The 10,951-nt window shown below is 41.9% G+C and overlaps 3 protein-coding genes across 3 annotated transcripts in view; all 3 read right to left on the bottom strand.

The window, feature by feature from the left end:
* Nucleotides 1-4,827, bottom strand: part of LOC108571279 (tropomyosin-1) — a 6,117-nt gene extending 1,290 nt beyond the window's left edge. Inside the window, exons 1-6 of the mRNA XM_017933280.1 lie at nucleotides 4,730-4,827; nucleotides 2,154-2,444; nucleotides 1,766-1,899; nucleotides 1,500-1,688; nucleotides 1,351-1,426; nucleotides 1,149-1,281 (exon numbers count right to left, since the gene is read on the bottom strand). Of these exons, the coding sequence (XP_017788769.1) occupies nucleotides 1,149-1,281; nucleotides 1,351-1,426; nucleotides 1,500-1,688; nucleotides 1,766-1,899; nucleotides 2,154-2,393 (772 nt within the window). The 5' untranslated portion in view covers nucleotides 2,394-2,444; nucleotides 4,730-4,827. The remainder of the gene's footprint in view (nucleotides 1-1,148; nucleotides 1,282-1,350; nucleotides 1,427-1,499; nucleotides 1,689-1,765; nucleotides 1,900-2,153; nucleotides 2,445-4,729) is intronic.
* Nucleotides 4,828-5,534: 707 nt separating this feature from the next.
* LOC108571257 (odorant receptor 67a-like) lies at nucleotides 5,535-6,912 on the bottom strand. The gene is made up of 4 exons (XM_017933256.1): nucleotides 6,557-6,912; nucleotides 6,141-6,206; nucleotides 5,874-6,066; nucleotides 5,535-5,774 (listed from the first exon to the last, which is right to left on the bottom strand). The coding sequence occupies exons 1-4, from the start codon at nucleotides 6,910-6,912 to the stop codon at nucleotides 5,535-5,537; spliced, it is 855 nt and encodes a 284-aa protein (XP_017788745.1).
* Nucleotides 6,913-7,496: 584 nt separating this feature from the next.
* LOC108571256 (odorant receptor Or1-like) lies at nucleotides 7,497-9,297 on the bottom strand. The gene is made up of 5 exons (XM_017933255.1): nucleotides 8,936-9,297; nucleotides 8,230-8,619; nucleotides 7,917-8,142; nucleotides 7,627-7,782; nucleotides 7,497-7,553 (listed from the first exon to the last, which is right to left on the bottom strand). The coding sequence occupies exons 1-5, from the start codon at nucleotides 9,295-9,297 to the stop codon at nucleotides 7,497-7,499; spliced, it is 1,191 nt and encodes a 396-aa protein (XP_017788744.1).
* Between the last annotated feature and the right edge of the window lie 1,654 nt (nucleotides 9,298-10,951).

Raw genomic sequence — 10,951 nt, 5'->3', positions numbered from 1 at the left:
GTACGCGTATTATTAATAGACAATGCTCAACAACAGCAACAACAACAAATGAGATACGTAAACGACAAGTACTAATTAATCTGTTCTTAGAATGTGAAAACTTAAGCGAAAGCGCTCCCAAATCGGACGATCGACAGAAGTCGACGAATCAAACGGGCAAAGTTAGAAAGAAGAAAGGGACGGAGGGGTGTGAATCGAATAGAACAGAACTTTAAAGATGAACGATGAGAGAAGAGAGAAAGAAAAAAGGCAACGTTGTGCAAATTGTTGATTTTACACGAGCGTGGGAGAGCATGAGAAAAGAAAAGGCATTTTTATCGCGTCTAACGTTGAATCCTCGAGATACAAGAACGAAAATATGAGTCGAAACGAGAACTGTGAAGAGAGTACGCCCAATTTTGGAAGCTATTACAGCGAGAAAGGTAAAAGACAGCTAAAGCGGAAAAGTATCTTCTTAGAGACGTAGAGACAGAAGAGACATGTTTCGTGTGTAGAGGCGAGAAAACGTGAAAATTCGAAACGAGTATGAGTGATATTTTCTTTAGTTTTTTGTTTGTTTTTAGTAGCCAGAAAGCTCAGAGAATGTCTTGTCCAATTCTTCGCAAATCGTTTTGCGTTTCTCCTTCTGCTGGTGCAATACGTCTGTAAAGAAAAGCAGTTGTGTTGCACGATGAAGTGTCGCTCATTAACGCGGATATCTATTTAACGAACACTACCTTCGCAATCTCTGTAACTATAAAGCAATTATTACCGAGTAAAGAAGAGTGGATATTTTCTTTTAAATCGGTCTCGTCAAATATCCTCGGTCCACGAATCCAGAATGAACGTTAAATGAAAAAAAAAAAATGAAGAAAAATAACTAATTGTTTCGCGACGTGTGCAGCATTTCGTTCCGTTTTATCTTTTTTGCTCGAGGTTGGCAAATTGACCACGAAGCTTCGATTCCATTCCAGTAGCGAGCCGGTTAACAGAATCCTCGTTGTCATTTTGCCAGATTACGTCACAGAGTCGTTTAAATTCGCTGAAAATTACTGCGAGACGATGTCTGCGGCGACAAGATTTTTCGCAAAAACGAGAGAGAAGCTAAATCCATCCGTTATTCGTGAGAAAAGTGTTAGAAGGAAGTAGTTGGAAAATTGCAAGCTCACCCTCGAGCCTGTCGACCTCCTTCTGGAGCTTCTTGACAGTTTTCTCAGCGAACTCGGCACGAGCTTCCGCTTCCTTCAGCTTCACCGTCAAAGTTTTCAGTTGGCGCTTGAATTCCTCGACTCTTTGGTTAGCCTGAACACGAATCGAACACGTGAAAACTCACCTTCGAATAAAGAAACTCGCTAAAAATAAAACGCTAACCTTCTCCTCGGACACTTCCAGAGATTTCAAGCTGTTACCGACGACCTTAAGTTCTTCCTCAAGCTCCATAATCTTCCTATAAACCATTTCTCCAAATGTATAAAATTATCCTTCGGTAAAAAAAAAGAAGAAGAGATAGAGAAACTCACGCTTCACCAGACTTGACTCGATCTTCAGCGACTTCCAGCTCGTCTTCAACGAAGGCCAGCTTTCTTGACACTTCGTCAGATTTCCCGTCAGCATCCTCAGCGAGAAGACGCGCCTCCTTCAACTGATTCGTCAGCTGATCCATCCTCTCTTCATCCTGCTGTGCACGATTCTCCAATACTTTGCACATACTGCAAAATTTCGTTCAATTAACATAAAACACCGTCGTTCTCCGTTTATTCCTTCAATTTCCTCCTGACATATTTACCGGCTGGATTCATCAGCAGCCTGAGAAGCCTCGGCCAACTTGGCTGTCGCGGTGTTCAATCTCTCCTCGGATCTTTCCAAATCCTCCTCGATCAGCTGCACCTTCCGGTTCAATGCGGCTACCTCGGATTCAGCCTGAAATTAGAAACATCTGCGTGACTCGTTGACCTCTCGCCGATTTAAAAAGAAAGTGGAAACCGGGGCGAAACACCACTCACAATGACTCATAGATCTTAAAACGAGGAAAGAGCGAGAGGGGGGGGGGGGGGGGGGGGGGGTAGGGAGGATCATGGTAAATATAAACGAAAAGCTCCCGGTGAAAAAATTAGCTTGGTCGCGAGCCAAGATAAACTGGAGCAATGACAGGCTGGAGTGTGAGATCTACTCACGTTGGTCAGAGCTTTCTCTTTCTCCTCGAGGTCCTTGTTGGCCTGATCCAGGGCTTGTTTGTTAGCCTGAAGATCGCCCTCAACTTGGGTCAGCTTCTTCTGCAATTCGCTGACCTCCTCGAACACTTTGTCCGCGCGCATATTCGCCTCCTTCGCCTGCCCCTCGCAGGCATCAGCCTTGTCCATCGCATTGTCCTTCTCAAGCTTCATCGCTTGCATCTTCTTCTTGATCGCGTCCATGGTGGCGGCCTTTTTCTTTCGCCGGCTTCCTTTGAGAAACTATCGAGTTGGCTGCAATTGTCCATTCCCGTGTTACTTAGAAATTCCACGAACGTCAGCTCGATTGCTCGCCTTTCGTTAGGTGTTAGAAGCTCGGCGATGTTGCGGAGGGTAGGTAGAACAGCGTAACGAATAGTTCTCTCAAGCGGTGTTAGTGAAATTTTCATTTTCAACGAAGCTTCCAAGTGTCTCTTATTTCGTACAGAGTGTACTGATCTCGAATTTTTGAAATACCGAATACCTCTGAGTTGGTATTAAGACTGGTCCTACATTCCCTCCTATATAGGGGCGAACTTTCAAAGTGTCCAGTCGAAACTGATCATTGCCATAATCTATAGAGTAATATTGTTTGAAGCATTGGAAAGCTAGATGAAATGATAATCCACCCTTTGTCGACGGAATAAACACCAAGTGTCGCGAAGAAAAGAGGCGATTCTCGAAGAAAACTCGAATATCCGTTGCACAGATGCGAAAGGTTCGGCAGACGAGCCTCGTCGGCGTGTTTTAACCCTGAAAATAGACGAAGCGTGGACGCGGATAAAGGGGGAGGCTTGCATATTTCCACGATCCCCGTGAGTTCTGCGAGTCATAATCCGGCTGCGGATGATACAGTCGAACGAGGAGGAGCGCGAGGCATATCGGTGCGTCTACGGAAATAGCATCCATAGGCAGGCTCTATAAATATGCGCGGGAACTGCGAAGACAGAGAGAGAGAGAGAGAGGGAGAGAGATACAGCGAGAAGACGGCCGTTCAGTGAGACGAAAACGCACGAACGTAACCCAGAAGAACGGGCTTTACTTGGCCGCCACCAACGACCGACATTCGATCTAACTGCCGCGTATTAATAGCATTTACGAAATCATCGTCGTCACCTCGCGATTCCCTTCGATCCTATTATAATTCGCTTCTCGAGAATTGATCAACCGTGAAAAAACATTGATTTTACGTATCCTTCTCTCCTCTGTAAAATCGTTGAAAATACAACGAAGCTTTGTCGTACACGAATTTGATCGACAGATGACGTTCGTGATGCTCGTTGGAAAAAAAACATAGTTCTCGGAGGATTTGGTTGATCTATTTCACGGTCATCGTGGAATGCAAACAATATAGGGTTACAGAGGCACCGAAATATCCCGATTCATTAAATCGATCGTTCGGTAGGCTGAATGGCAACGTTCGACCCTCTTTACGTTTATTAATAGCACCTGGAAGCTTTTCGCATCTGGTTACTCCCCGCGAGTGCCAAAATGACATCGGACAACAATTCTTAGTGTTATTTAATTCTCTCGTGCAGAGGCGTTTGTGTCAGATTAGTCGGATATTTTCTGCTGTTTAAAGTTTACTTGGGAATATTTTTACCACGAATACTACTTACTGCATTGCAAGCCTCCAAAAAAGCAAATTCTCGCAGCCGTTTTAAGCAGAGCTGTTATTTAATTGGCTGGCGGTTAAGAGAATGTGTCGCGAGAGAAGCGTTCCAGTTCTTCCTGCAAGCATTCAAATCACCACTGTGCTTCCGTTTACTATAGATAGCCCGGTGCTTGTCATTAGCAGAAATTGATCGTGTTTTATTCGTTTTACTCTCTTTTCTCGAATACTCGGTTCGTAGAGTTCGGTGTGTTGAACGTTAGAGGTTGAAAATAGCACGCGTAAACGGAACGATTCGATGATGGCAACCGGTTTATTTTTGCCGCGAAGTGGACCACGATATTACCGCGAAATTTTATTGTGAAATCTCACCAGGAAAATTTAGAGTAGCTTTCATCTTGGGCTTGTGAACGATTGAAAGAAACAAATTTGTGTTAATGCTAAGCGGTGTTACAGGATTAATGCTACTTACAAGCATTGCCAAAGCGTTTTAGGAGATTCTCTGAAAGCTTCAAGCTCCTCGAAGCCAAATCTGGTAGTAGCACTGTGTCTCGTTGAGAAAAACCAACGATTCCAAGTTAGTTAGTCGGCGAAGCAGCTCCATTAGTAGCGTGATAATTAAGCAAACGACAGTCTCTTCTTTCACGCAGTTCCATCGACGAAGATTCGAGCTTCTTCAACATCCTGAGCGTGTCCATCAGTGAAAATCCAAGCACACCTTCATCCACATCCTTTCTTTCCTTCTTTCACACTCGCGTACGCGATCACAGATTCTTTTCTCCCCCATTTTCTGTTTTTTTTTTCTTCTTTCCTTTCTACTTCTTTTTTTCTTTCTATCTCTCAATAACGCGCTGATCGATAGACGAAGCGTAGGGAACAGCCATAGAATAGAAGAGAAAAAGCGAACTGTTCGTGATGATTCACTTACCTAACCCGAACGAGCAGAGTGGCACGAGTCGAGTGTCCCAAGGGTGCTTCGAAAAGCTTCTTCGACGACGTGAACCGCGGCACACCGAGCGAAGCCGAAGGTGGGGAGCCCAAAAATGGACCGCCACGGAAAGTTCTACGGGGGTGGGGCCCTGCACGTTTATTTTCTGCTTCGCGTCTTCTCGAAAATCTTTCTCTCACCTTCCAATTGGGAAACACTGCTGGAACCAGCGATCTCCGCGTTTATCCATCGATTACACATTCCAATGTTATCGCCAATCGGGACCATTCGAACATGTCTGATCCTTCTAATTGTACAGTCTCTCTTGGCACGCGATCAAATTTTATTTTACATAATTCTGACTCGTAACTCTGACTGGCAAAATATACTACTATATGGAATAATGCTTTTTAAAATTACGTCTTTTTCTTTACTCTTTGCCTTGTAATAACCAGTCTTTTCATTTGATACACTTCTAAGAGGGATAATCGTTGAAAAATGACAAGATAAAGGATTAATCGAACATTTGAATTTTCGTTAATTTAGTTGATAGTTTATGAATATTATTTAATTCAGTCTCCTCGTTTGTAACTATTCGATTAATCGTTAGGTGTATTGGATGGATAATCAAACTAAATTTATTAAACACTAACATGACATTCCTCTCGTAGAAAGCAACACCGATCACTGAGAACGAGACGAAAGCACGTGATACAGGTTCTTCCATGATCCGACCGTGGCCCAGCTATATTCAAGTGTTTTTCAGCACGTTGTATATCGAATACGAGCTTTTAACTAGCTACAATCAGACCATTAGAAACAACAAACGTTTAGCACAGTGGTTAGATATATCCAGCCTTGAAAAGTGTAAATATAGTGTTCTACTGACGACCACGAAGAAGTCGATGTTCACCGTGATCACATGAACGCTCTCGAATAAAATCGGCGATCGTGTTCTCGTCATCGCGAATAAAATGATCTTCCTCCCTTTCTCGCTCAATCCCGTCCAATCTACGTGAAACATCACGTCTGCCAGATCTACGCTCTGAAATATCATCGACGAAAAGGATTCCATCAAATCTCCATCGATCTTTTTCTATTCGATCGATAAAAACATCCTCGAATAGCGAACCTTCGTTCTCACTTCGTTTCCGTACCAACAGTAAAGAAAGCTCTGCAGCAGTATCGAGCTCAGATAAAATATCGTCGCTAAGAATTCGGTGCTGAGAATATCTGCGTTTAACAACTGAATCAGGCTCAGGCAGATCACCATAAAGCTTCCGAAAAACTGGGCGAACATCGTCAGCTGTAGACTGTCGTTCATTATTTCAGCTAAACTGCAACAGAATCGTTATCTCTTCGTTTTCTCGCGCAAGTTCGATCCCGAAACACAGCGATCTCGTCGAATTACCGGTAAATTCTGTCGTGATGACGAATGCATCTTCGTAAAACACCCTTGTTCTCCGACGTTATGCTACTGAAACGAGAGAAGAGAATGTCGAATTGACAGCACAGTTGCATCAACAGTCCGAAGAAGAGAATATCCACTGAAACGTGGATCCAGGAATATACGAGCACGCATAATAGCTGCAGAGCGTATGTCAATGGAAAAAGTACGGCGGTCGTGTAATCGTAAGGGAACCAGCCTCTGTAGGTTAGTCTGCCGTGTTGAAAGTTGGTCACTAACGAGTTTAAAATAGTCGAGGCGACCGACATCTCGACTACCATTGTGTATCTGACAGCGTTTTTCCTGTCGAGATAATTCCCTGTCAGCGTGAATTTCTAACGAAAAGGAAACAACAAATTGAAGAATCTCTTCGTACTGACCGTAATTGATCGTCGTATCTCGCTTGCACCTGGTCCTCCTCCTTGTTCGAACATGCACAAGGATCCTCCATGAAGATGTTCATCAGGTCTATGATATCTTTCCGATAGAACACCACGTTTGACAGCTTGCAACAACCGACGAACACGGAGACGCATATGTAAGTAAGGTCGACGAAATCTTGTACGGTTTCTATGGTGAACATGCTGCCAAATTGCGAAACCATGAAATTAACACCCATGATTAATACGAGAACGGTGTAGACATTGTAGATTGCCGTTTTGTACGTCGAAGACCACGAGATCGGTCTCCAACAGCCACCGATACTGAGAAATGTAAAAAGTACCGATACTTTCATCTTCTTCTTTTTTCCTTTCATAGTTTTATGCTTAAGGGGAGAACGTATAGAAACTTAACGATTACCGTGTACAGTGCAACGGTGACAATCTTGGGGACGTTTATTCTTTGATGTCTCGTGAACGTTTGAGGGGGATTCTTTATACAGCTCATTATCAATGCACCCCGTTTCGCCATGTTGTTCGATAACGTTGCCTCTATTCCTGAAACGACTTGTAATTGGATAGGAAAAATACCTAAAGTGTATGAAATCAATATTATTTTCGTAGAGCGATCTTTTTTCTCGCGGAATGTAATAGAGACGTTATTTTCTTCTTAGTTTTTTTGCACACGAGACCGGAGTCTCTCAGTTCGCGATAAAGTTTAGATTACAGAGCGTGCGCGATTTTACAGCGATGGAAAATGTGAAATGCTAATTTCTCGTGATGAACGTATGCGTCATTTATTTTTCACTCGTGTTCGTGACGGATACAACGATGATTGTGCTGCGTATATTATGCTGAACAATGAAAAGGATACACGAACATTCCAACGATAGTTATAAAAAAGGTATTACAATTATCGAGAGCCAGTATTGCAAATGTGTTATTTGTTTGTAGAATTTGTCAAGAGGTTGTACGACGAATACGTTATCTTCATGATCTGAAATTTGTATTAATATCCTTTCGAGTCGATGCAATCTTTGATAACCAAGATTTTCGGAAATTCTACTAACAGACATAAATGATTCTGCGGATAAAACGACGACGTGGCCGCTTGTCATTTTAACAGGTCGTTTTGATCTCGCCATGATCAGCAATAGATCTTTCCTTATATCGGTGGGAAGTGCCGTCCAGTCCATCTCGTAAATAGCTTCGCCTACTTTTTCGCTCTGGGAATGTTACGTGAATTAAAATACAACCTCTAACGTGTCGATCATCTTCGTAGGGTGAAGATGAAAAGTTGGTGAGTAAACACGATTAATATTTTTCATCATTGGAAAGCTTTCGTTCGGTGCTAACGCACTCGAGGAAACACGGTGCCAACCTTCAACGTCACCTCGTTCCCGAACCAACAGTATAAATACACCTGCGTGAGCATACAGCATAAATAGGAGGCGCACCAGACGAAGTTCATGCTAAATGGATTAATCGTCGACATTTTATAGATGCTCAAACACAGCACCGTCGAACTGATGGAAAATTGCAGGAAAATCATGTACTGGAACACAGTGTTCACCGTCTGTGTAAATCTACAAATGAAATTTCCCACGGGAAAAAGAGCAAATTGTTCAAATATCTGAAACTTGGAAGAAATGATCTGTTTTTCTTTTGTTTACTTGTAAACTTCCAGATGATATTCCACGAAATTTCCAAGTATTCGATTACATCTGGTCTTAAAAGCTTCTCTAGACTCGCTGTTTCTTCTGGTATCCAAGAGTAGGGCGGTTAGATTTCTCGCTCGATGGCAAAATATCTCGAATTGCGCGCCAGCTTGTATCATCAGCCCTGCGATAAGTGTTTCGTTTGCCACGCTGGTGTTCGCACAGACCATCAGGCCTATCGTTTGATGCAACAGAGATATCGTGTACAATTTTTGCGAGGACAAATCGTAAGGCACCCAGTCGGATATTGGCAAAGTCTTGGAGCGTATGAATTCGTTGTACTGTGCTACCGTAGCTAAGAATGCGGCGGATTCGTTCAGGATCTCGCAGTAGATTGTCAGTTTTCTGGAAGAAACTTGCAAGTAATTGCTAAAATAGAGCGAGGAGAAAATTTGGAGAAAAATCTCCTGAAAATCCTGCGTTAGAGTAATTAACAACGATTAAGTAACGAATGATAAGAACAGAATTGAAAGCAGAATTGTTTCTTTAACACGTTCACCACTGAATTTACAAGAGTACCTTGAAAAACAGAGAAACGTTATTATTTATCGAACCATTCAAGTTTCGTCTGAATGAATCATTTCATTTAAAGATTCGCAGTGAACGTGTTAAATGGACAGCAAATTTTCTAATATTGTTCTTTTTTTATCTGAAAGAAGACCTCGCGTAATTATCGTTCTTCCGTTGTATTATCTTTTCTTGCTCGTCCCTCGGGATGCAATTCTCCGTCAGCAAAATGTTCATCACGTTTATAATCCTCCCCCGTTGAAGGAATAAATTGGCTACTTTCAGAGAGACACCGAACACAGAGATGAACAGAGAAAACTTATCTGTCATCGTCTTGAGATCTTTGCTGATCAACGAGTCTATGCATGCGCAAAACGTGAAAAAATAGAGCAAAAAGACCATAAACACCGAGTAAACGTCGTACAGCCAGTATTTCAGCGAACTAGCTGGCCATTTTGTCGGTTTCCAGTAGCCGCAGCAAGTAAGCAGAGCGAAAGGCAAAGGAAGCCTATGCATTCTCTTTACTTTCCTCACTTTGTAAACTCAGTTGAAAAATGTTCAACTGGAAAAACTTGCGTAAAAATTTCGTACACTAAAACACGAATTATCAATCGTTTGAAAAAGCTTGTTAGAAAAATTCAAGGAACTTGAGTTGGAAGAAGAGACACACGGAGTCACGTAAAAAGCTTAAAAGCTTCGCTCGACTGTCAGCTTTCGTTTCTAACGATTTTCCCTTTCGACAGATGTATTATAATTGTTGTCAAATCCCCCGCCCCTCTCCTGCGCGGCGTTCATAATATAGAAAGGATAATTATTTCCTGACAGGTAACTATATCGTTCAGGTTCTAGAGTTTCATCGCTGACTGTCGACGATTTGATTGGCCGGAAAATCGTTACGTGTCTTCTTTTCCACTTTTTTTCCTCTTCTTTCTTCTTCTCCATTTCCGTAAACGAAGCAATGCAACAACCATGAGTTGCGTGATTGAAACGCCAAGTCCTACAAATAAAGAAGGGTCGAATTTCTATCAATGACTCATGCACTATTACCAGTCCCCCTCCACGAAAATTAATAAACAATAAACTGTGGAATAGAAGGAGCTCTCAGTACGCTACAATCTGCCACAGCGGACGGAAGGGATTGATCGACGAACAGGTTTCGACTTCGGACTGTTTTTGTAAGTATTAATCTGAAAGAGACATTTTTGTTTTTCGTATTAGAAATTCTTTGAGGAAGATAACAGAAGTGTTTAGAGCAGCTTGACGTACTTTAACGAGAGACAACTCTCAAATATTCCTGTATCATGCAAAAAAAATACGAAATGTTGAGATAGAAGTATCGATTTTGCTAGTTTTTTCGGTTAAAAAAATCTTTCGAGAGACCAAATAGTAAGATTCTCAGTTAAGCTAAGTGGTTGGAAAAGGACCAGAAAATTTATTTCGAAGCGGTTCGATTCGTCGACGAACCGAGTAACACTTTCTAATTTTGAGTGTGTACACCTGAAGAATTTTCTGGCACTTGGACCAGTGTAATTCGATTGAGAAATTGGAATGTCAGGTTCCTCGATGCTTCGTTAGTCCTGTACTCAAACAATTTCGTACAAATCTAAGAATAAATCAACCGTCAAATTATCCCTGTCAGATTTCAGGCGATTCTTCAGCATTTTTCTATTTATTCCATTTTTACTCTACCGAATTTCCTGTAGTTTTAAAAAATTCGTTAACAGTTCGTTTTGAAATAAAACGTTTCGTTATATTTCAACGAGGACTAAATATACAAAGGAAAAAAAAAACAATATTTCTTTATACTGACAATCTCGAGTCTTCCGCTGTCGCCTCTATTTCATTTGATTGGCTAAATATTGGTTTCCATAAGTTCGTGCTGAAAGCGAATAATATTTTAATGACTTAATACCATTGTTAGTGTTATTTTTCATTCTCGTTGCAAGTAGACACGTATTTATAACGTACTTTGTAATTCTACAATGCACGAGAAAGAGAGAAAGAAACGCGAAGAATGAAGGGAGAGACGGGAAGAATTCTAGGAAAACTACATTGGGAGCAGTTTCAATTACGCTTTATTACAGTTTACTCACGGGTAATCCTGTGAGCGCGTGCCTAACATTTTCAGCAAATTTTGGACCGGTGAATCTTCTACGGAGTGTGTGGTCGA

The sequence above is a fragment of the Habropoda laboriosa genome, unplaced genomic scaffold, assembly GCF_001263275.1.
Source record: "Habropoda laboriosa isolate 0110345459 unplaced genomic scaffold, ASM126327v1 scaffold57, whole genome shotgun sequence".
NCBI lineage: Eukaryota > Metazoa > Arthropoda > Insecta > Hymenoptera > Apidae > Habropoda > Habropoda laboriosa.
The sequence above is the reverse complement of the archived record's forward strand: the minus strand, read 5'-3'. Positions and strand labels throughout refer to the sequence as shown.

Coding starts and splice junctions, on each gene's coding strand:
- LOC108571257 (XM_017933256.1), bottom strand. CDS start 6,912: ATGAAAGTATCGGTACTTTTTACATTTCTCAGTATCGGTGGCTGTTGG. Junction 6,067..6,140: donor CATCACGACAGAATTTACCG/GTAATTCGACGA, acceptor ATTCTGTTGCAG/TTTAGCTGAAATAATGAACG. Junction 5,775..5,873: donor ACTGTTGGTACGGAAACGAA/GTGAGAACGAAG, acceptor ATGATATTTCAG/AGCGTAGATCTGGCAGACGT.
- LOC108571256 (XM_017933255.1), bottom strand. CDS start 9,297: ATGCATAGGCTTCCTTTGCCTTTCGCTCTGCTTACTTGCTGCGGCTAC. Junction 8,143..8,229: donor TATCATCTGGAAGTTTACAA/GTAAACAAAAGA, acceptor TTTCATTTGTAG/ATTTACACAGACGGTGAACA. Junction 7,783..7,916: donor TTGGCACCGTGTTTCCTCGA/GTGCGTTAGCAC, acceptor TAACATTCCCAG/AGCGAAAAAGTAGGCGAAGC.